This window comes from Sorghum bicolor, chromosome 6, assembly GCF_000003195.3.
Source record: "Sorghum bicolor cultivar BTx623 chromosome 6, Sorghum_bicolor_NCBIv3, whole genome shotgun sequence".
Lineage (NCBI taxonomy): Eukaryota > Viridiplantae > Streptophyta > Magnoliopsida > Poales > Poaceae > Sorghum > Sorghum bicolor.
Genome location: NC_012875.2, coordinates 46,770,545 through 46,793,685, shown reverse-complemented (window position 1 = coordinate 46,793,685; position 23,141 = coordinate 46,770,545). Strand labels below are relative to the sequence as shown.

The window sequence follows — 23,141 nt, the reverse complement described above, 5'->3', positions numbered from 1 at the left end:
ATAAAAGTGTAACACGCAAAAGTTTGCATAAGCACGAGAAACACCGCTCTGTAGGGGCTGAATTGCTTAGATGTTAATAAGAAGTGGATAAAGGCTTGATTTGAAAGTAGATGGCTTGATTTGAAAGTAGATGGAGTACTTCTTATTTATACCTTGTCGTTCTTTTAACCAATAAAATAGGGGTACATTTACTTCAATAAAGGAAATCCTTTATTTCTAGTAGTCTCTACATTTGTAAAATGCATTATATATATACCCAAGAGGAATAATATATCTCTATGTGACTTTATTTAGGCAATACACACGTGTGTGTATATATATATATATATATATATATATATATATATATATATAACCAACTTGATGGTTTTCTCGTTATCTTCAAATCGTCATTAACCTCAGAAGGCCAGATGGTTAATAATAGCATGAAAATAAATGTAACTAATCCAATATTGTGTAATGCCACATCAACTTTAGTGTGTACGCTCTCCGTCTTAAAAATATGAAAATCTTACTCTTCAAAAAAGTTAATCGTTTTAAAGTTTGACCAAAGTTATGCAAATAAAATTAACACTTGTGGTACAAAACAAGTACCATTAAATTAATTATAAAATGTATTTTATTTTATTAATAAAACTAGCTGATGAAGACATAAACTATTCAATATAAGTATGGTTAAACTTAAGCTAGTTTGACCGACACAAATCTCATACTAATTGTATATTTTTAGGGATGAAGGAAGTATACCAAAAAGAAAGTCGTTTAGGACAACGACACGGTATCTGAAGTCTAACGTTGACTATTTATTTTTATAAAATTTTTTATTAAAATGTGATATATCTATATTTTTATAAAAGTATTTTTTTCAAGATAAATCTATTCATATGATTTTACATTTTCAGACTCAACAAATTAAAAGTTATTCATGATTTATATTCCTAATGTTTGACCCAAATTTTGTCTAAAACGAGGTATTGAGGAAGTATGTAATCGCCTCGTGTTACTATTAATACCTCGTTTTAAAGTTAGAGCCCCCCAAAAAAAAAATCCGTTTCCGCTACCAGACGTGGTCTTCCAGCATACAGTATGGCCTTGTTTAGTTCCGAAAAATTTTGGGAAATGGACACTGTAGCACTTTCGTTTGTATTTGACAAATATTGTCCAATCATGAACTAACTAGACTCAAAAGATTCGTCTCGTCAATTTCGACCAAACTGTGCAATTAGTTTTTATTTTCGTCTATATTTAATACTCCATGCATGCGTCTAAAGATTCGATGTGACGGGGAATGTGAAAAATTTTGCAAAATTTTCTGGGAAGTAAACAAGGCCTATGAGATCAACACGCGCGGCGTGTTTGATTGTGACAAGCAGATGGCGCTTTTTTTCCATTCGGCAGGGCAGACGGCGGCAGCCCCCGGCCAAGCATCGGCGGTCGAAAAAGCAAACGTGCGCTTTGCTTCTGCCGTCCGTCCGTGTTGCTTGACTTTTATATGCGAAGGCTTTTCCTTCTTGGGCCTTGTTTAGTTCACCCTGAAAACCAAAAAGTTTTCAAGATTCTCCGTCACATCGAATCTTGTAGCACATGCATGAAACATTAAATATATACGAAAACAAAAACTAATTACACAGTCTAGCTGTAAATCACGAGACGAATCTTTTGATCCTAGTTAGTCTATAATTGGATAATATTTGTCACAAACAAACGAAAGTGCTACAGTACCGAAAATTTTTCACTTTTCGGAACTAAACAAGGCCTTGGTGGTGGTGTTGGAAACTTCTTCCCCCTGGTCCACGGCCACTTTTCGCGTTCCTCGGAGCGGTTTGGGACCTTCAAACCCACAGCCGGCAGGCGACAGGCCACGGCCAGACCAGGCGTCCTCTTCGATGATCGGTGCCGGACGCGGAGCCTTGCGTGCCCGCGGCCCCTGCCCCTGCCCTGCCCTGCACTGCCACGTTCGTTCGGCCGTTCCGGTCCACCAACCGCGGTCACGTTCACGTCGTCGGCTGCGCAAGCGCATAACCACCTCCACCCACCTCTGACCTCGGGATCTAGTCCGCTGGCTGGACCTGGACCTCGATTCCGCAGCCGATCAGATCACGGGCTCGTGAATCATGCCGCACGGCTGCCCCAACTGCGCAGGAGAGGGCAGAGGCTGGAGCGGAGACGTTTCACGACGGGACGAACTCTGGGAGCGGTTTGACCCGGCCGGGCGCCGGGAGCGCGCAGCAGGCGGAAGGAGGAGAGGGCGTCCACGTAGTACAGTGATTCTCTGCCGGAGCGGACGTGCCGCCGGTGTCGCCCGCACTTTGCTTGCGGCTGCAGTGCAGGATTCCGCGCGGAAAATCTTGGCATCCTTTTGTGGTCCGAGGTTCGCGGCCTGTGAGTGGAACGTGCGAGTGCGTCAGTGCGAGCCTAGCCTACCGCCTACGCAGACCCCCCCCCCCCCCCCCCCCCCTCAGATTCTGCGTGGGCGTGGAGGCAGGCACGACGCGGGGCGGGGTCGTGTTCGCTTGCTCTTTCGCGAACGGATGCTGCCGCTGTCTCAAGCTAGGGCCGGCCCAAAAGGTCACCTCGTTAGGGTTAGTGAAAACAAAAAACTTTTTAAGATTTCCCATTACATCGAATATTGCGTCATATGCATAGAGTATTAAATATAAATGAAAACAAAAACTAATTGTACATTTTACCTGTAATTTGCGAGATGAATCTTATGAGCCTAATTATTCCGTGACTGGATAATGTTTGTCAAATACAAACGAAAGTGCTATAGTCGCGTTTTCCAAAATTTCTTGACAACTAAACAAGGCCTGAGGCTTCCCCCAACAATTAGGGTTAACTATTTTGATGTGATATAAAAAAAATAGAAGAGAGAATAATCATTAGCAACTATTTTATTTCATAAGTCTAAGAATCCGAGAAAATAATATATAAATCTAATTATACAGATAAGATAAAATTATATAAAATAATTTTTTCTTTTATCTCCCGTATTGGTCTTGTTTGCTTCCAAAAGATTTTGCAAAATATGAATATGAATAGTACTACTTTCGTTTGTATTTGACAAATATTATCTAATCATAGACTAACTAGGCTTGAAAGATTCGTCTCACAAATTATAGATAAACTGTGTATTAGTTATTTTTTTATCTATATTTAGTGCTCTATACATGTGTCATAAGATTTGATTTAACGAAAAATATGAAAAATTTTGTAAGCTAGATAAGCTAGACACCGTGAGCCTGTGTGCGAGATGGTGTGCGCGCGCGCCCAAGGCCAGTGCGCCGACACCCTGTTGCCAGTCCGTTCCCAGCTGCACCCCCAACATGGCCAGACCACCTCAGCGGCACGTCAGCACCCCACACGGGATTCCTGTAGCAACAAGCCAACAACTATATGCACTTCAATTTTTCAGAGGAATATATAATATTTTTTTTCTTCTTCCTTTATTATTTTTTTGGAAGAAATATACTGTACTCCGAGCCACACGGCTATCCTGCGCTCAAGGCCCAGTTAACGTTTCCTTGCTAGGCCATCATTGGTTGGCGCTGACTTACAGGCCAGCGGGCGGGCAGCCCGGGGAGAGGAGGACCGCAAGAGCTGCCTGCTGTGGTACTGGGCCGTGGCCCAATTGATCTTGTGGCCTGCTAACCGAACCGTCATGTTTTGATTTCTTTTTTCATTTCTTCTATGTGTAGATACCTGAACATAGTATAGGTAAAATGTTACTTTTATGATTTGTTATTATCTGTCTTTATCTATATCATAACATATTAAATTGTTATCCTTTTCTAACTATACAAATACTTCTAATTTATTAATTGTTTTTATACCAACACAAATCATATTTTGTCGTGTATTTTGTCTAATGAGTTAATCACAAAACCATAATTTGCAGATTATACCTAATAAATTATAATCTCAGTATAAAATATATGCAATAACCGTAGGCTTGGAAGCTAAAACTCAGACACATTAGTTTTAGCTAGTCCCTTTGTTTTTTTTAAAAAAAAATTGAGCCGTCTTGTTTTTTCTTTAATCAAAATTGACCCATCCTGGTTGAGACAAGGGCTGCGCTGCGTACATTCACGACATTCAATGGTTCTTGCATGCAAGTTCGTGGACTCACGTCCTCGCCCATGCCGTGGCGTTAATCCAAGCGGACAGCGGCGCACAGTGCACCAGACTGGAGGTCCAGTCAGCAGGCCACCTGTCCGAAGCTTGTCACAGAGGAGCAACACACAGCACTGAAAGCAAGCAGCAAACCATGGAATTCAGGGCAGGGCGCGCGTGGCATTCACCTTCACGGTTCCCCACATCATATGACACGTACCACGCTGTTACATTCAAGTGTCGGACCAACAACTCCTGCTACGATACACGGGTACGCAAACATGAAAAAAAAAAAGACTACTAGCTAGTACACACACATTTTTAGATAAGACTAGTACACACACATGCCCGTCTCTATTAACGTAATAACGTTACGTACATGCACTGCTGCATGCTCCATCGGCTGCTAGCTGCACGCGGCGCTCCGGCAGACCAACAGATCACCGCGGCGTGCCGGCGTGGATGCAATGCATGCATCTTCGCTCCTGCTCGAAGCTGGTTCACTTCGCACGGACAAACGCCGCGATCCTGCGGAGGAGCTCCTTGGCCTCCTCCATCTCGGGATCCAGCAGAAAGAAGACGTGGCCGACCCCCTCCGACTCCAGCACGTCCACCGCCGCCGGCTGGCCGCCGCCCTTCACGCACGCCACCACCGCCGTATCGGCCAGAACCTCAGCTCGTGCCGCCACAGCCGGCGGCGGCGGCGGCTCGCCACCCTTCTTCTTCGCCCGCGCCACGGCGTCGGCGTACGCCTTACCGCGCCACCGCAGGTGGTCACCCTCGGCCACGCACACCATCACCTTCTCGCACGCCAGGCTCTCCAGCGCCGGCGCGCCGGGCGCCGTCGGGTTCATCCGCGGGTCGTCCACGCCGTCGACCGCGCCGGGGCACACGAACTCCCACAGGTGCTTCTTCCTCCCGCGGCCCTCCTCCGCGTCGTCCGCGCGCTTCGCCCGGGGCCGGGGCCGGGGCCTCCTGTGCTCCTGCTCCCCGCCGATGGGCTCCTTGCCCCAGAACCACGGGTGGATGAGCACGATGCCCTTCAGGCCCGCTCCCGCGCCTGCGCCTGCGCCCTTGACGTCCGGGTGCATGGCGAGGTGGTGGCAGATGTTGCCGCCGGCGCTGTCGCCGACCAGGAACACGCGGCCGAGGTCGCCGTGCGTGGCCAGCCACGTGTCCGTGGCCGAGAGCACCCACTTGAGAGCCGCGAGGGAGTCCTCGTACGCGGCGGGGAGCATGTGCTCCGGCGCGAGGCGGTAGTCGACGGAGACGGCCAACGCGGGGCATGCGGCGACGAGGTCGTTCACGAAGCGGTGGTACACGCAGGAGCCCGCTGAACCCATCACGAAGCCGCCGCCGTGGAAGTAGACGACCACGGGGAGCTTGCCGCCGGCCTTCTTCTTGTCACCGTCGTCGTCGACGTCGCCGTCTGAGCTGGCTCTGGCTTCGGGAGGGAGGTACAGCCGCACGAAGGTGGAGGGCGAGAGGGGCACGTCCTTGGACTCGACGCCTGTGGCGGCGTCGTGGCCGGGCGAGTCGAACGGCATGATGAGGGGCCGCTCGAGGCGCCCGCTCCTGTACACCAGGAGGAGCGGGGAGAAGTCGTGGACGACCTCCTCGTTGTCGCCGTTGGTTCCCGCGACGACGACCGTGGCGGCCGGCATTGCGTACTTGTGTGTGTGTGCAAGGGTGACAACTCGCCGGAGTATCTGCTGGTCTTTTTTCTGTGTGGCTTCAGACTCTCTAGTAACCGCTACTTGTAGGCTGAGAAGAGATGTGGGCGCCCTTCATGGCGACGCATGTGCTGGATGGAAGGGGGGCTGTCGTGGGACTGGTGAGCCATGAATGTCCTCAATTCATCGGTTCCATTTCCTTATCAGGCTGCTGTCAGCCTGCGAGCGGACGATATCAATATAGCATCTTTTTATTTCTAACACTGTGTAACACTATTTTTAAATCTAACACTACCTAACTTTTTTAAAAAAATTAACCCTTTTAGCCACGCCATATGGCACGACAAAACAACACACTGCCGCGCCACGAATAGTGGCGCGGCAAGACTACTACATTAGCAGTCAACTTAGCGTTGAGCTGAGATGACATAATATATAAAATTGTTTTTTCATACAATCTTGGATGAAGATGATCCCAACATAAAAATTGTATCCTTGATGAGATCGACAACTAGTTTTAAGTTTTTTATTTGAGGTCGCACAAAAAAATAATATAAAATTTCAGAATCACATTAATCGCGTACAACCGCTTATCGTCTTAAAAAAATCATATATTTCTTATGTGATGCGAAATAGAGTTACTTTCTATATACGCAAGTTGTAGATCTTAATGAGATTTACAAATTTATAGTTTTGAGTTTTTCTATTTGAGATCAATTAAATGCTAAAAAACAATATAAAGTTCTAGCATCGTATAATCACGTACAAGTTCTTATATTTTTTAGCATCTCAGTGATCTCAAATGCAAAAACTTCAAACTCTACAGATCTAATGTGACAAAAAATCTCGAAAATTTTTGAAATTTTGAGTTAAACTAAATAGTTGCGATCCTTTCACAAGGACAGAACCTCTGGCTGCTCGTAAATTCGTATGCATGTGACGTGATGTCACTGACACCAGTGCTTGAACTGTGTGATATGGTACACGTAGTACCTACTCCATTTAGATACATATGTGAAGTATTAAATATATTATTTATAAAACTAAGAACATAGATAGAAAGTAAATTATGAGACGAATCTTTTTAAGACTAGTTAATCCATAATTAAACATTAATTATCAAATAAAACAAAATATTATAGTACATATTAAACTTTAACAACTCAAACCAAACGTCCCTAAACCGTTTTTTATTTTCTGCCGTTCCACCGTACGTAAATTTAGGTCTTGTTTAATTATGAAAAGTTTTTAGATTTTGACATTGTAGTACCTTCATTTATATTTGATAATTATTGTTTAACTATAGACTAACTTAGTTCAAAAGATTTATTTTATAAATTATAAATAAACTGTGTAATTAGTTTTTTATTTTTGTCTATATTTAATGTACTTTATGCATGTGCCACAAAATTTTTGAATTTTGAGTGAACTAAACAAGGCCTTCTTATCCAACACGATGTCGTCCACTGTTGACCACCAACGCATATCCTGCTCCTCAAGTCCTCATTCCGTACTGACAAATGCCGCGATCCTGTCCAGCAGCTCCTTGGCCTTCTCCTTGGCGGGCTCCAGCAGGTAGAACACATGCCCGACTCCATGGGACTCGAACAGCTCCACGTCCTTCTTGGCCCGCGCCGCCGCCTCCGCGTACAGCTTCCCGCGCCACCGAAGGACGTCCCCCTCAGCCACGCACACCATCACCTTCCGGCACGCCAGGTTCTCCAGCCCCAGCGCGCCGGGCGCCGTCGGGTTCATCCGCGGGTCGTCCACGCCGTCCACCGCGCCGGGGCACACGAACTCCCACAGGCCCTTCTGCTGCTCCTTCTGCTTCGAGGGGCTCCGCGGCTCCCCGCCGATGGGGTCCTTGCCCCAGAACCAGGGGTGGATGAGCACGACGCCCTTGAGTCCGCCGGCGTCTCGGATGTCCCGGTGCATCGCGAGGTGGTGGCAGATGTTGGCCCCCGCGCTGTCGCCGGCGAGGAACACGCGTGCGGGGTCGCCGTGCGCCGCGAGCCACGGGTCGGCCTCGGCCGCGGACGACGACGACGACAGCGACGACAGCGCCCATTTGAGCGCCGCCAGGGAGTCCTCGTACGCGGCGGGGACCGGGTGCTCCGGCGCGAGGCGGTAGTCCACGGAGACGGCCACTGCCGGGCAGGCCGCGGCGAGGTCGTTGAGGCAGCGGTGGTACGCGGCGGACCCGGCCGACCCGATCACGAAGCCGCCGCCGTGGAAGTAGACCACCACGGGGAGGAGCTTCCGTTCCCTTTCCGCTACGGCGGCGGCGGGCGGGAGGTACAGGCGCACGAAGGTGTGCGGCGAGAGGGCCACGTCCTTGGACACGACGCCCGTGGCGGCGTCGCGGCCCGGCGGGACCTGAGGCATCGCGAGTGGCCGCTCGAGGCGGCCGCTCTTGTACACCAGGAGTAGCGGGGCGAAGTCGTGCACGACCTCGTCGCCGTCGTCGTCCCCTGCACCGGCCGTCGTCGTGGCGCTCGACATTATTGTGTGTGTTACCAGGCTGTGCTGTGCGTGATCCGGCGGCGCGATCGAGAGCATGCGTCGTCTGTTCCGCTATTTGTAGACGGAAGCTGGCGACTGGCGAGGACTGCGAAGCGAGGGAGGGTGGTGTTGGCGCGCAGGTGGGTGAGTCACACGAATGCGGTCACTTTGCCAGGGGCCGGTAGTTCATGCGTTGTTGGTCTTCGCTGGTTTCCTTGTGCGCCGTGCGCCGGTTGGAATTGGGAGCTTTTTACGTACGCCATTATAAAAGATTGACCAAACCAGCAGGCCACTAAAAAGTTGTTTCGTACCGCTGCATCCAACTTCATCTTCGACTATACCCGTGTGCCATTCCGTCTCAGTTCCGTTTATTTTGTGACGTTTAAGGAATCTGACACATGGGTCCCATATAGAAAAATGTCTCCCACGCGGCGCGGGCGGTGTTTCTCCGAGGCGCAGGAGTCGACAACAGGTACGAGTATGTTACTTTTTTTTTTCTTATTCTTTCTTTATTTAATTTTTCTTTTCTTTTCTTTTTTGTATCTACTTTTTTTTCGTGTTTCATGTCGCGGGATCGGCTTTCTTTTGTTTTCCATTTTTGTTATTATTCTCATTTCTTTATTTTCCTCTTCTTTTATATTTTTATTTTTATTTACATTTCTTTTTTTGTTTTAAGTGATTATTATTATTATATTAATTTTCCATTTTATGTTTCTTTTATTTATTTTTTCTTTTCTTTTCTTTCCGTTTTAATATTTTATTTATAATCTTGATTTTTTAATTTTATTCTTTTTTTGTTTTGTGTGATTTTTCATTATGCCTTTTGATTTTTATTTTGCTTTTTTATTTTTTCTCTTTCTTTTTTTTCGTGCATTATTCATTTTTTTTATTTTTTTATTTTATGGTCTTGTTTAGTTCACTCTGAAAACCAAAAAAATTTTAAGATTCCTTGTCACATCGAATCTTACGGCACATGCATAAAGCATTAAATATAGATGAAAATAAAAACTAATCACACAGTTTAACGGCTAAAAAACTTTTTTAGTTTAGGTAACATCAGCTCCGTGATCTTTTGTTTTGCTTGTTTGGCGTAGCAATACGAAAAAAAACAAACAAACATAATTCATGATTAGACAGCAGGTGCCGGCGTGCCGCTGCTTTCCCATGCAGGACGGGATGTCTTGCCAATTTGAGTTCCAGAGATCAAGGCTTTGTTTAGTTCCCAACAAATTTTGCAAAAATTTTCAGATTCTCCATCACATCAAATTTTTAGACATATACATGGAGTATTAAATATAGACAAAAATAAAAAATAATTACACAGTTTGGTCGGAATTGACGAGACGAATCTTTTGAGCCTAGTTAGTCTATGATTGGACAATATTTGTCAAATACAAGCAAAAATACTACAGTGTCATTTATCCAAAAATTTTTGGAAACCGCGGAGCCTCACCTAACTTTTAGAGCACCCAGATTAAGGCCTTATTTAGTTCAAAAAAATTATAAAATTTTTCAAATTTTTCATCAAATCGAATTTTTAGACGTATTTATGGAGCATTAAATATACACGAAAATTTGACACACGATATTTTAACCATACACCATATCCTGCATTTACCATGGTAGTATCCAAAATAGGCAGTCAGTGGCACACGGTATTTTGATTGGCTCGTTCATAGCGGTATCCAAAATTGGTAGTAAGTGGCACTGGGGACAAGAAAATTTTGTTATCGAGACCAAGTAGCCCAGGGGCATTCAAGTCTTTTGCCAGGCCACTTAACTGCCGTTAGGCTTTAAAATGGACGGAATGACACACGGGTATAGCCGAAGATGAAGTTGGGTATAACAGTGCGAAACAACTTTTTAGTGGCTTCCTGGTTTGGTCGATTTTTTATAATGGCATACAGGTAAAAAGCTCTGGAATTGGAACGGAGATGCCCTCCACACGGCTCCAATATGCCCTACCGGATAGTCTTGCTCCGTTGAAGGTTTTATGGGAATTTGAGGTGACCGTACATTACTCAAAATTTGAGGCCCTGTACTAGCCTTGTACAGTTGTAGTACTACATAAACCAGATGCCTAAATTTGAGTACTTTTTACCTTCAAAAAAATTTTTGAGTACTTTCCAAAAATTATTCAAGCCTGCTGTCTGCCCCGCTACTACGCAGTGAACTCCTCGTATTGGGCCTTGCTTCCTTTTATGCATGCATGTTTGAGGCATTGTTTGACAAGCGTCATTCATTGAGAAATGCTGTAAGCGATACCGGCAACACGTCCCGTCGTAATCTCTCTCTCTCTCTCTCTCTCTCTCTCTCTCTCTCTCTCTCTCTCTCTCTCTTAGATCTCAAAAGTCATATAATCTTGTGATAGTTGACGTTCGTCTATAACTGAGAAATTTAGTCGAGTTGGGTGTCCGTTTAGGGACGCATTGCCGCATTAGTTTCGATTTAGACCCAGTTGCCGTGCAAGGATATATATATGCTACGAAAGGCAAGATAGTTATAGTATGCCAATCATTATTAGAGGCAAAAGTCGTGCCGTTGAATTGATGTCCTTTTATTTTCGCATTAGTATTGCTTGAACTCCTAGTGAGCTTGCTAGTAACTAGTGCTGGCAGTGGCGGATCCAAAAAAATATATTTAGCGAGGTTGGGTCAAAGAGAGCTAGACCAACTAAATTCAATTATATCTCATACAAAGCTACTTACTCCATCCTAAATTATAAAGACATTTGACTTTTTTACCTCAAGTTTGACTGTTTGTCTTATTCAAAAAATTTATGCAAAAATAGTTAAATTTAAGTCATTCTTAAAGAACTTTTATTAATAAACCAAGCCACAATTAAAAAATAATATTTTGTATAAATTTTTGAATAAGACAAGCGATCAAACTTGATGTTCAAAAAGTCAAACGTCTTATAATTTGAGATGGATTGAGTAACATATAGCAGTTTAAAACCTTCTACATGACAATTATTTATTTTTATTTGCCTTATGCACTTTTCATCATTTATTAATCATGTTAGTTTTTATATTTTTCTTCTTAGTAATTTTATTTTTTTGTTTTATTTTCTATATATATGTGATATTTATGTAGTATATATTTAGTGTTCTATGTTGTGTTATGTCATGTTTACGTAGTATACATGTGATGTTCTATGATGTTTCTTATGATGTTCACTTAGTATACATGTAATTTATAATAGATGTGATGTTCTATAGTATATTTAATGATGTTCTATGATGTAGTTAGTGATAAATGTTCTATAAATATATTTATAATATTTGAAAATTAACACTTTGACATTATTTGAAATTTTTCTCCATTTTGTGTTTTTATTTTTTTCTTATGCTTTTTACTCTAGATTTTATTATTATTTTTATCTATGTCATGTATTTATGTATTTTTATGTATATTGTAATATCAGTTTCATAAACCTAAAACCAAAATACTATTCTTCTAAATCGATAACATTTTTACAAAGACAGAATATTGTCTGTTGAACCTAGAATATTGTCTTTACTTAATAAAAGAAAATATTTTATCTTTATAAGATAAATATTCATTAATAAAATTTTATCTAAATATATCCATGTGTGATCTTGTTTTGAAAGATTTGTTATAAGAAATTTAATGGCATAATCGGAATATAATTTATATCTCTGGTTTAGGAGTTATGACTTTTTTTAATTCGCTAAAACAATTTTGTATGCATAGGTGAGTGCGGTCTAGGTTGATAGGATAACGTGTCATCGCGCAGTGAAAAAAACGAACAAAGGGATGAGAGTTGTGGACGGGTCATCTTCATATTTTTTTAGTTGTAGAGATAAATATTTTTAACAAAATTTTATCTAAATATATCCATGTGTGATCTTGTTTTGAAGGATTTGCTACAAGAAATTTGATGGTGCAATCGGAATTTAATTTATATCTTCGGTTTAAGAGTTATGACTTTTTTTAATTCGCTGAAACAATTTTGCATGCATTAGTAAGTGGGGTCTGGATTGATGGGATAGCCTATCATGGCACAGTAAAAGAGACAAAAGTTGTGGTTTCATCGTAAGTATGGTAGACGAGTTTTATCCATAATTTTTAGTTGTAGAGATAGAGATAAAAGGACGATGTCAATCTATTTCTAATAACAGCAGCGGTTATGAAGCCATGACTTCGTTGAAGCCCGTCTCGCAGAACCGAGGCCCATGGGCTAGGATGGAAAATAAGGATCTTTGCTTCTAATTCTACGCCTCGATTATTTCGTTCGTGCCACGTTTAGCTCATGTGTGTCAGTTTTTTTGTTCGGCCTTTAGATAAAAAAAAGTCTTTTTTTTATTCTAACACTATAGCACTTTTATTTTTATTTGATAAATATTATTTAATCATAAAGTAGTTAGATTTAAAAAATTTATCTCGCGATTTATAGGTAAACTGTGTAATTAGTTATTGTTTTTATTTATATTGAATGCTCCATGCATGTGCTGCAACTGCAAGATACAATGTGATGGAGAATTTTAAAAAGTTTTTTTGTTTTTGGACTGAAGTAAAGAAGGCCAATTCGTCTGCGAAGTCGCTGATGACTCTTCTGCATGACCGAGACTGGAGCCTTGTTTAGTTGGCAAATTTATTTTAATTTTGGGTATTATAACATTTCCGTTCGTATTTGGTAAATATTCTCTAATCATGGGTTAAATATGTTTAAAAGATATGTCTCGTAAATTATCGATAAATTATATAATTAATTATTTTTAATCTATATTTAATGCTTAAATATGTGTTGTAATATTTGATATGTTTCGTGAACTAAATAAAGCCGAGTTGCCTGCTCGGTTGCACACACCTGCTACCGGGTGGCGCAGTGACCCTCCGATGACCGTGCCTTGTCTCCAACCCACTGAGACTGAGACAAACTGTTGGTGCGCCCTGCGCCGGCTGTGCGCATCTAGAACGACGACGGCCACCGCCCACCGGGCTTCTGGACGCACTTTGACGGGCCGGCATCCTTTGGTCCTTCACGTCCCGAGTCTGCACATGATGCGCGATCGATCACACATGCCCGGCCTCACAGTCCACACACCACACCTGGTCGATCTCTGGCCTCTCCGGATCTCCTTTATTTGCGAATTGCGATCAATCACACACATGACCTGACAGTATACGTGCCGGGACTTGAACAGTCGTCGAAGCATGCGTGGACGACGACGGATGTCTGTACGTGCGACCGTGATGCACACCCTGACACCCGTGTGTTCGTTCTCACCTCGATCTCCATCGATCGGCGGCGCGTGTGTATGTACGGAGTATGTATACGGCGAAACGCATCCATTGATCGACTCGACACGTACAAGGTACCAGTACCAACTACTACAGTTGATCTTTGTTGGTTATTGCAAACAATTAACCTTCACCTTCTTATGTTACGTACATGACACGTACGTACGTACGTACGCAAACCACGGGGAGTACACGTCTCTCTTGCAGCTGACAAAAAGAAATCACTATCCCATATTTTACTCGCCGCGTGTGATGGGTCGGAAGCCGTGACACTAGGCAGCTCGATCGCCCTATAGTAGCAGCCCGTGACATGGAAAAGGCTGGCAGACGAGGGCTTCTACAGCGATATATGGCCAGGCTCTGCCCATCCTTATCTTTGCCGCGGTGACAGTGACACAGTGACACCCACCACCCAATACTCATTTGGCTTATAAATTATGACAGAAAATACAATTAACTAATTTACTATAAAAAACACTGTTGAATAGATAACAGATTTGGCTAATAAAAACAAACGAGTGACATGTCAGCATGGCGACTCGCGTTAAGGAATAATCGTGTGGGCCGTTGAAGAGACCGACCACCTGTGAGTCTGTGACCTGTGAACAAATCCGGCCATCGCCTGATACATATGGACGATATGCACGGTGTCCCAAGAGCGTTCCACAACCACGTACGTCCGTCTCGCGCGGGCCAATTCTCCTGTTCCATTGGCCCTCACCTGCGCCCCCAAACTCGTGCCATTTCCGTGTCACAAATCTTCTCAAGTGTGATTGACGGATCGATCAGGATCACCACCCATCAGGGCTTCCCCAACGCTACACGGTGATTGTTAGCCTCAACCTCCACGTATACAATTGTTGTCCATCTCACATCCATCAGCTGTCTCGCAGAGCGCCGAGTGCTTCGTCTGCTCGCCTGCATTGGAGAGCTAGAGTAGCACCCTCACCACTCTTTTTCAAGAGACCACAGTACGAAAGACGGAACCCTTGTAGTCGTAGGCTAGCAGTGTGTCAGAGGAGAGCATTCATTTGCGTTGGGATAATTGGCCTTGTTTAGTTTCTAAAATATTTTGTAAATTTTTTCACATTTCTCATCACATCGAATCTTGCGGCATATGTATAGAGCACTAAATATAGATAAAAGAAATAATTAATTATACAGTTTCTTGTATGGAGCACTAAATATAGATCAATCGGCTTGCCGCTTTTGCTGACCGATGGAGGGGTATCATCAACCTGCAGAAAAGTACAAAAGTAAATCACCGATAGAAATAGAATTGAAAGAATTGAAACATCGGCTTGAAAACACTTACAGTGTCATTGGGAACTTCGTACTCAGGGTCAATCATGCCGCGGTACGTAAGGGCCGATTTGCAGAACAGATGCTCCTTCCATTCTGCCCACCACTGCTTGTATGCCTGAGTGATGAAAGCAGCTGGAACCCACTCTGATAAATCCACGTTTGTATCGGCACTCGATGGCAGTTGGGCCACTCGGATCCATTCAAGGAGACTGTTGATGGTTTCCCTGGGCTTTATCACATCGGCATAGCAGAGTGCGATCGGCAGCTGGCCGAAAGCTAACTGACAGGCTAGTGCCGATGGGTTATAAAATTCATAAGTCTGGGGGGAGGTTTTCCCACTACCAAAGAAATTCACTGGTATGGCTCTGGGAGTCACTATTGCCATCATTACTTCATTGTCCCGGTCAAGAGCTTCGTCAAATGGGTTGAAAACCAGGGGAAGCATACTGTCTGGATCATCATAGGCCAACCATGCTCGCTCATCTCTGGCCAAGCCCTCATACAGAGTTTGGAAGAATCGGCTGACCTGATCTGGATTACCCCCTGAACCAAGCAAAACTATGACAGCTTCGTCAAAGTTCAAGGGAGCACGTGTTGCCGATTCCTCTTCACCCAACACATGATTTTCAGCTATGTCTCTTGGGAAACGCTGTGTAAACAGGTTAAATTCAAGGCGCTTGTGCAGATGTAGATTGAGCCACATATTGATAAACCACCAGGGGCCTCCCAGGTTGCCGATAGACTGGCCAAGCAAGAGCTTCTTAGTCACTTGGTGGAGGAGGTGATAGGCTGCTCCAAGCAGGTATCGGCCGAGGGGAAATCGGCCACCATTGGCCAGATTTTCTGCTGCTGCTAGATTAACGGAAGTTGGTCCTGCCGATCGACCGCAAAACACGAATTTATCTAACCACATGTTCAGAAAGCAGGTCTGCTCCTTCATGTCAACAGGGCCTGTTTTGCGGTATTTTTGGGTATACCCTGACCAGCCGCCGATGGAGCGAGTTTCTACCTTAGCACTGGGTTTGGTGTCAAAGAAGTGAGTGCTATCGGCAGAAGAAATATCTAACCCGGTGAGCATAGCCACATCGGCGAGAGTGGGGGAAACAGGGCCATGGCCAAAGACAAAGGCGTTGAGCGTGTCTGACCAGAAGTATGATGCAGCTATTAACAGTGACTCGTTCCTATGCATATCGGCAATGGACAACCTAATGCATTGGGCTAGATTTCTTTCACCCCATTGGACTTCGTTTGAGTTGCTGACCCTCAAAAACCAATCTATCCACCCCACGGTAGGGCTGGGCCAGGAACGAAAAGTATCCTTCCACAGATCCAAAGAAAAGTTCTCTGCTCTAAAAGGGATCCTGTTGGTTTCTGCGTTTATGAGGTTGGTTGGATCTGGATCCCCTAACGGGCCAAGGCATTGGAGATGTGGTCGATCAGTGGGGATGACAATTTTGTTAGCCGATTCCTAATGGTTTTTGAGATATAAAAAAACACAAGAAAAGAAGGGGGAAAAGTATTAAGTACGGCGGATTGCAGATGAACAAGGGTGCGAGAAAAGTACAAGAGATGGTGCGAAGGACTGACCTCAGGGATGATGAAGTTGACGGCCATTTTTGCCACGGAGGAGATACTTGAGAGTTTCGGAGTTGGTGAAGGAGGGACTTCGTTGAGGATCTTGGAGCTTTTGGACAGCGCCGCCGCTGGAAAGGTGAGGTTGGAGTTGTGGAATGATGTGATGGAGAAGGAGTACCCGAGAAGGAACTATTCATAGGACAAAACGGGCAAGGGTAAATCTGACTTATCTCTTTGCCGCATCCGAGAAATCCGAGGGTACTCAGGAAGATATGGTAACTGTTCGCACGGTAATCAAGGGATTGTGTAGGTGATTTGACAGGAAGCGGTCATTATCCAGAGATACTTTACTATGCGGGATCTCCTGGTCGGTCCATCGGCAGCGTCCTGTAACGGTCATATTGCCGATGGACAAATAAAGTGGAGATAGCCGTTTGTATGAACATCCTGATCAATCCATCGGCAAATCCTTGTAACGGTAATATTGCCGATGTGCGATTAAAAGGGAAATGTCTGTTTGGGAAGTTGAGGATTTCGAAGGATCTGCAAAAGAATAGGATCAGAGTTGTTCAGGTTGAGGTTGTCGGTTACCAGATTAGGAGCATTAATTGCGGGGAAAGCATCATTACTGCAGAGTATTTCGGAGTGTTAATGATTTCATACTCCGAAATTGGGGGGCATGTGTTGACACCGTTTTTGGGCACGTGTCCATATTTGGTGGAGTGCAGGCAGGCAGGACAAGACGGCGGTGTTTTGTCTACAGGATGGTTGCCGATAAAGGAGGGGTTGGATATGACTAAGTCTATAGGTGGTGATGTATCTGTACCGATGGCCACGACAAGGAAGTCTGCCGATGGCTATGACAGGGGAGTCTGCCGATGATACGGAGGGAGAGTCCGGAAGCTGCCGATCGGTTTGTGGAGGTGTTCCAGTTTGTCACGGGGGGATAGTTTTATGTTTTCCTTAGTTATTTAAATCGTTTTGTATACGGATTCTGTGTAATCTGGAATTCGAATTCTAGTCGTGTCTGGTTGTAGCTCTTTGAGCAGGGTATAAATATAGACCCTAGGGCCTTGTAATGAGATATCTATCAATCAATCAAACACACGTTTTTACTCATATTCCAGCATCTACTTTTTCGACGACTTCGTCATACTTTTTCTTTTTCATTACGAGTTCTTAGGAATTCGTCGACTTAAGCTCGGCGCGTTTTCAAGTTCCGCGTGAGTACTTCTTAGCCGTGACATCGGGGCGCATCGCTGTTGTCAGGACTAAAGTATTCGAGTTACCACCTTTGCCGATAGTAAGGTCAAATCGGCTGGCACGCCTTAACGTTTGAATCGGGTATTAGCTCTTTGTGTTTGCAGATCAACTTTTGAACCAACAGCTGCCATATCAGCAAAATACTATAAATAATATATAATTAATTATCTTCGACTTTGTAATAAAGTTTTACATTGTGAGTGCCCTCAGGCATCCAATGCTTTCTCCGTCGCAGTCGCCAGTCGCCGTCCAGTAAGCAGCTGCCAGGTAGAGGTACGGTAGTGATCCATCTGGCGTGGTCGGTTGGCAACCTGCGCCTGTCGTCGCACCGGTCTAGCTAGCCGTGGAATCAGGAATGGACTATATGATGGAGAAGGGAAGGCTCGATCGGGCCTGCATGCAGGCCCACCAGCTGTCTGGAAAAATCGGAATGTGATCTTGTTTTATGTCTAATCGACTAATCTGTCTACGTGTGTGATGCGCAGTTTGTCCCCCACAACGACTTCAGCTGATCATCACAATTCGATGCATGCATGCATTTACTGATCTTTTTCTCGCGAGGGAATTCCCTTTTGTTCGGTTCGTTGTGTAGTTAGCCTAGTCTTCAGTGGCCCGTTTCAATACATTGTTTCCAAAACAAATTCGTTTACAGAGCATCAATGAAGAGAATAATGAAACAACCTCCATAATGCATGAGTTTCACCTTGACGTTTGTTAGGCTGGACAAAGCATTTAATTACTGCAAAATAATTGGATCACATGCAAGATGGTGAAACGATTTAGCCCTCAGTGGAGATTTCATCATGTTTCACGGCATGGGAAACAACGCCCGCGGGGTTTCACCATGGTGAAACTACTTCCTTCTCTCGCCTCTTCGTTTCATACAAAAAGTACAATTTTGTTGATATGACGCTCTAATAAATGTGCATGACATCCTGGTGAAACCCTCACTGAAACTTGCCTATAATTCGCTTGTTGCGCTAGCAATTAATAACCTGAGCACCAATAGAAAAAGGCAGACAGTGGATGATCAGCAATTCAGCAAGCAAGCCACCAGCAAATTTGCATATCTGCTCGTAAAAGAAAGCAGGAGATGACCACCAATCCCCCGCGGACGCGGATGTCGGATCCATGGAGTGCATCCAGTCGATATGAACTGACCATCATTTCAAATTGAACCTCTCTAAATATATAGTATCTCCTAAATCCCAACTGCTTGCTTGGATGGATGCCAATGGATCATCTACCGGATGACGACGGCCATGGATCGGAGTTCTTTAATGCCTGGATGGAGGCTGTGTAGAGTGCGCAGCAAGGCAGCAGCCTCGTCAAGTGATCCCACGACACGACTGCATGCCTTCGCGTCCGACTCGCATACGCGCGTTTGACAACCATCGGTGTCTGAACTCTGAACGTGCCAAGGGGATGGACGAAAAAACAAAAGGGGATAACGCTTCACAAAGGGGAGTATTTATCTCGCACATTCTCACCGAAACGGCCAAACCTAACAAAGTCAGCAGCGGCCGGCAGGCTGCGACTGCGAGCTCTCTCGCTCCCTCTTGATCATTTTGCGTCTCAGGTTTATGAATGATCAGGAGATGTTTCCGTGGAAGCTTCTGCGCAATTGGGAGATTTCTTCCTGCTCCTGCCTGTGAGCTGTGAGCTGTGACAGGAGCATCCGGGTGAAATTTCCAATTGGTCTATAGTACGTGGCTAGTGCTACGTAGCTCCTAACCGTTAATTTGTTGGTTACTACGCGATATCGAGCCAACCAACCGTGCTGTTGTTGTTGGGGCTCGTTAGTCCTCTCTGTGCTGTCGTTGCCGGCAGTTTATTTTATCCGATCCGGAACTAACAGTGTACTCCTACGCATCATTGGTTTTCTTCTTCTAGAACGGGTACGGTGACGCTGCGGAGTCTTGACTTCCACGGAGGAAAACAAATTAAAATGCTGGCATGTGACGATATGAGATATGACGATCACGTACACTCTGATGGCACTTGCAGGAGACAGTTTACTTGCAGTTTTTTTTTTAATGAGGGGATGTTACATACGGTTTGAGTCTACTAATATTTTGCAACAAAAAAACTTTTGAGGCCCCAATCGGCCTGGGTTCCGCTAGTACGTTCCATTCCTGGACGTAAGACCGTGCTGTAGTAAGCTTTCTTTTGCTTAGAAAAGTGGGGTCATTTCAGATACCGAAGTTTGAAGAAAAGTTTTTTTTGTGTACATCGGATGTTTTATGGTATATTAGAAGGTATGTTTGATATTAATTATAAAATTAATTATATAACTCGTCTGCTCGTCTGGAAACCGCGAGACGAATTTATTAAGCCTAATTACTCTGTTATTACCACATATTTGTTAGTGTAGCAATTATAGCTAATCATAAATTAATTAGACTTAAAAGATTTGTCTCATAATTTCCATACAAACTATGTAATTTAATTATTTATATTTATTGGTTTATGCATGTGTCTAAGGACTTGTTTAGATGCAAAAAAATTTTCGATTTTGACACTGTAGCGCTTCGTTTGTAGAGTATTTGACAAACATTGTCCAATCAAGGGGTAACTAGGCTTAAAAGATTTATCTTGCAATTTACAGGTAAACTATACAATTAGCTATTTTTCATTTATATTTAATGCTCTATGTATGTGCCGCAAGATTCGATGTGATGGAGAATCTTGTAATTTTTTTAGTTTTTGAGTGCATCTAAATATGCCCTTAGCAATCATAGGATGAGAACGGAGCCTAAGCCTTGTTTAGTTCCAAAATTTTTTGGAAATCGACACTGTAGCACTTTCGTTTGTATTTGACAAATATTGTCTAATCATAGACTAACTAGGCTCAAAAGATTTGTCTCGTCAATTCCGACCAAAGTGTGCAATTAGTTTTTATTTTTGTCTATATTTAATACTCTATGCATGCGTCTAAAGATTCGATGTGACCGGAAATTTAAAAATTTTTGAAAAATTTGCAAATTTTTTTTTTGGAAACTAAACAAGGCCAAGGCCTAAAAGAATTCTCATAGGCAACCTCATGACCAGTCCTGTAGCCCCTGACTTCTCCGTCGTGATGGAGGCGTGCTGCAGCCCCAGCTCGGCAGGAGGAATGCAAGTATCACGGATGCGCAGCATGTTCCAGTTCCACTGTTCCAGGCTGCGCAGCCAGCACCAGCACCAGCACCAGCACCAGAGAGGCCAGGCAAAGCAGGCAGCCCCAGGGAAAGCGGACAAGGAAGCGTGCAAGGCCAGGACAAAAAATCGGTGTCCAATGACGCGCGGGGTGTCGAGCCGGACGGCCCCGCCCGCCTGACGGCGTTTCGGTTTCCCGCTACCGCTACCGCCAGCGCAGCCCCGGGGCCCGGGCTGCGCAGGAGTAGCTCGACTTCGACGATCTGGCGATGTATTTTACGTGCTGACGGTTGATCAGGTACTCCAAGCTGGCGAGGAGGGCGCCTTTGTGCACCGTTGATCTGGAGTATGAACGAGACAAATACATGAGTCGAGCGGAGCAGCTGGCCAACTGGCGACCAAGGCCTTGTTTAGTTCACCAAAAAGCAAAAAGTTTTCAAGATTTCCCGTCACATCGAATCTTGTGGCACATGCATGAAACATTAAATATAAATGAAAGCAAAAACTAATTACACAGTTTAGCTGGAAATCGCGAGACGAATCTTTTGATCCTAGTTAGTCCATAATTGGATAATATTTGTCACAAACAAACGAAAGTGCTACAGTACCGAAATACGAAATCTTTTCGGAACTAAACAAAGCCCAAGTCAATGTATCGTGAAAGATTGAAAAATGTACGGATCGCCAAAAAAAAAAACTAGTACTGACCAATTTTGGCTACTAATTGAATACTTCCTCCATACTGGTAAAAAATGATGTTTAGGCCAACAGTTAGCATACCAAGGAGTGATTAATTAGGGTAGAGTTTTCTCTGCTTGCCCCTATTAACTATGTCCCCGCGTGCGTTCCATATGAGAAAGTTTCTTAGATCAACTGGTTAGCACATTGAGGTGATAGGCAGTCAACCCGAGTTCGACACTCCTGACGCCCATAGTTTTTTTCGACTGGGAGCGAGGAGGGCGCCTTTGTGCACCGTTCGTTTGTCGACCGACGAACGGGTTTAATAGAGGCGATGCGAGAGGGGGAGCCGTGCGGCAGAGATGGGAATCGAGGTGTGCGGCGCGGAGTTACTGCATGCGTAGATCGATGCATTAGGGGCAAAAAAGTCCAAGAAACGGGCTACTGCGCTACGACGTCATTTAATTCGCAAATCACTATAGAAGTCACGACGTCGTTTTTTAACAATACAGAGGGAGTACTAAGGTCGGTTTAGTTCCCAAAAATTCTCAACATTCCCCATCACATCAATCTTCGGTTGTCAAATACAAGAGTCATTTTGGGCAAAATGTTGTTTAAGACACATGCTCATTGAAGAAGATTAGATCTTTATATAAAAGATTAGCTTGTCTCTCACTAATTTGGCTGTCAACTTGTTGCTTAATTTCCTAGTAACATATAGCTTAAAAAGGTATGCATACATGTCGCATATTTCGGGCTGTCAATTACAAGAGTCATTTTGGGCAAAATGTTGTTTAAGACACATGCATGGCATGTATTAGGTTGAAAAGGCAAACACATATAGGTTGAGCTATATAGAATACCTTATGATTTCAGATAAAATTGAAACCTTCGATACCTTAATTCTTTTGTGATAGTAGGATTCAAGTGAGACGTTTTATCTACTTGGACATTGTTTGGATTGGATAGTGAATTTGAGAACTACTATCTAGATTCTCTTGGATTCCAAGATCTTCGAATCTATGCATTCGAATCCACATAGAATATAATATACTCGCTCCATTCCAAAATAATTACACATGTTGTTCCTTAAAAAGTCTTCCTTTAAAATAAAACAATGACTAAACATATAGAAAATAATATCAACATTTATATATCTAAATAATTAGTATTATTATGAAAAAAATATTTCATGATCAATCTAGTGATACTTATCATGTATCAGAAATATTAGTATATTTTGTATATTTATGGTTAAACTTCTAAACATTCGACTATTTAAAAATGATATATATGTGCACTTATTTTAGACGATGAGAGTATTAGATGAGAACATGAGATAGGGATTCTTTAATGAAACCATTAGAACTTGTTCCAATAATTTAATGTCTATTTTAACCAAAAACATGTACTCCTTTCGTTCCTTTTTGTTTGTTGCTTGGGTGTGCCTATGAAAGCAGCATGTTTTCCATCCGACTAAGGCCTTGTTTAGTTCCCAAAAATTTTCAAGATTTACCGTCACATCGAATCTTGCGGCACATGCATGGAGCATTAAATATACATAAAAACAAAAACTAATTGCACAGTTCATCTGTAAACCGTGAGATGAATCTTTTGAGCCTAGTT

The 23,141-nt window shown here is 43.7% G+C and overlaps 2 protein-coding genes across 2 annotated transcripts; both read right to left on the bottom strand.

The window, feature by feature from the left end:
* Positions 4,249-5,827, bottom strand: LOC110436267 (probable carboxylesterase 13). Its single transcript, XM_021462827.1, has one exon. It carries the CDS (start codon positions 5,775-5,777, stop codon positions 4,614-4,616), a length of 1,164 nt encoding a protein of 387 aa, XP_021318502.1. The 5' UTR covers positions 5,778-5,827; the 3' UTR covers positions 4,249-4,613.
* On the bottom strand, positions 7,174-8,345 carry LOC110436486 (probable carboxylesterase 13). The gene has a single exon (XM_021463600.1). It carries the CDS (start codon positions 8,343-8,345, stop codon positions 7,290-7,292), a length of 1,056 nt encoding a protein of 351 aa, XP_021319275.1. The 3' UTR covers positions 7,174-7,289.

What these genes read in the sequence shown, in the direction of transcription:
- LOC110436267 (XM_021462827.1), bottom strand. Translation starts at nt 5,777, where the DNA reads ATGCCGGCCGCCACGGTCGTCGTCGCGGGAACCAACGGCGACAACGAG.
- LOC110436486 (XM_021463600.1), bottom strand. Translation starts at nt 8,345, where the DNA reads ATGCTCTCGATCGCGCCGCCGGATCACGCACAGCACAGCCTGGTAACA.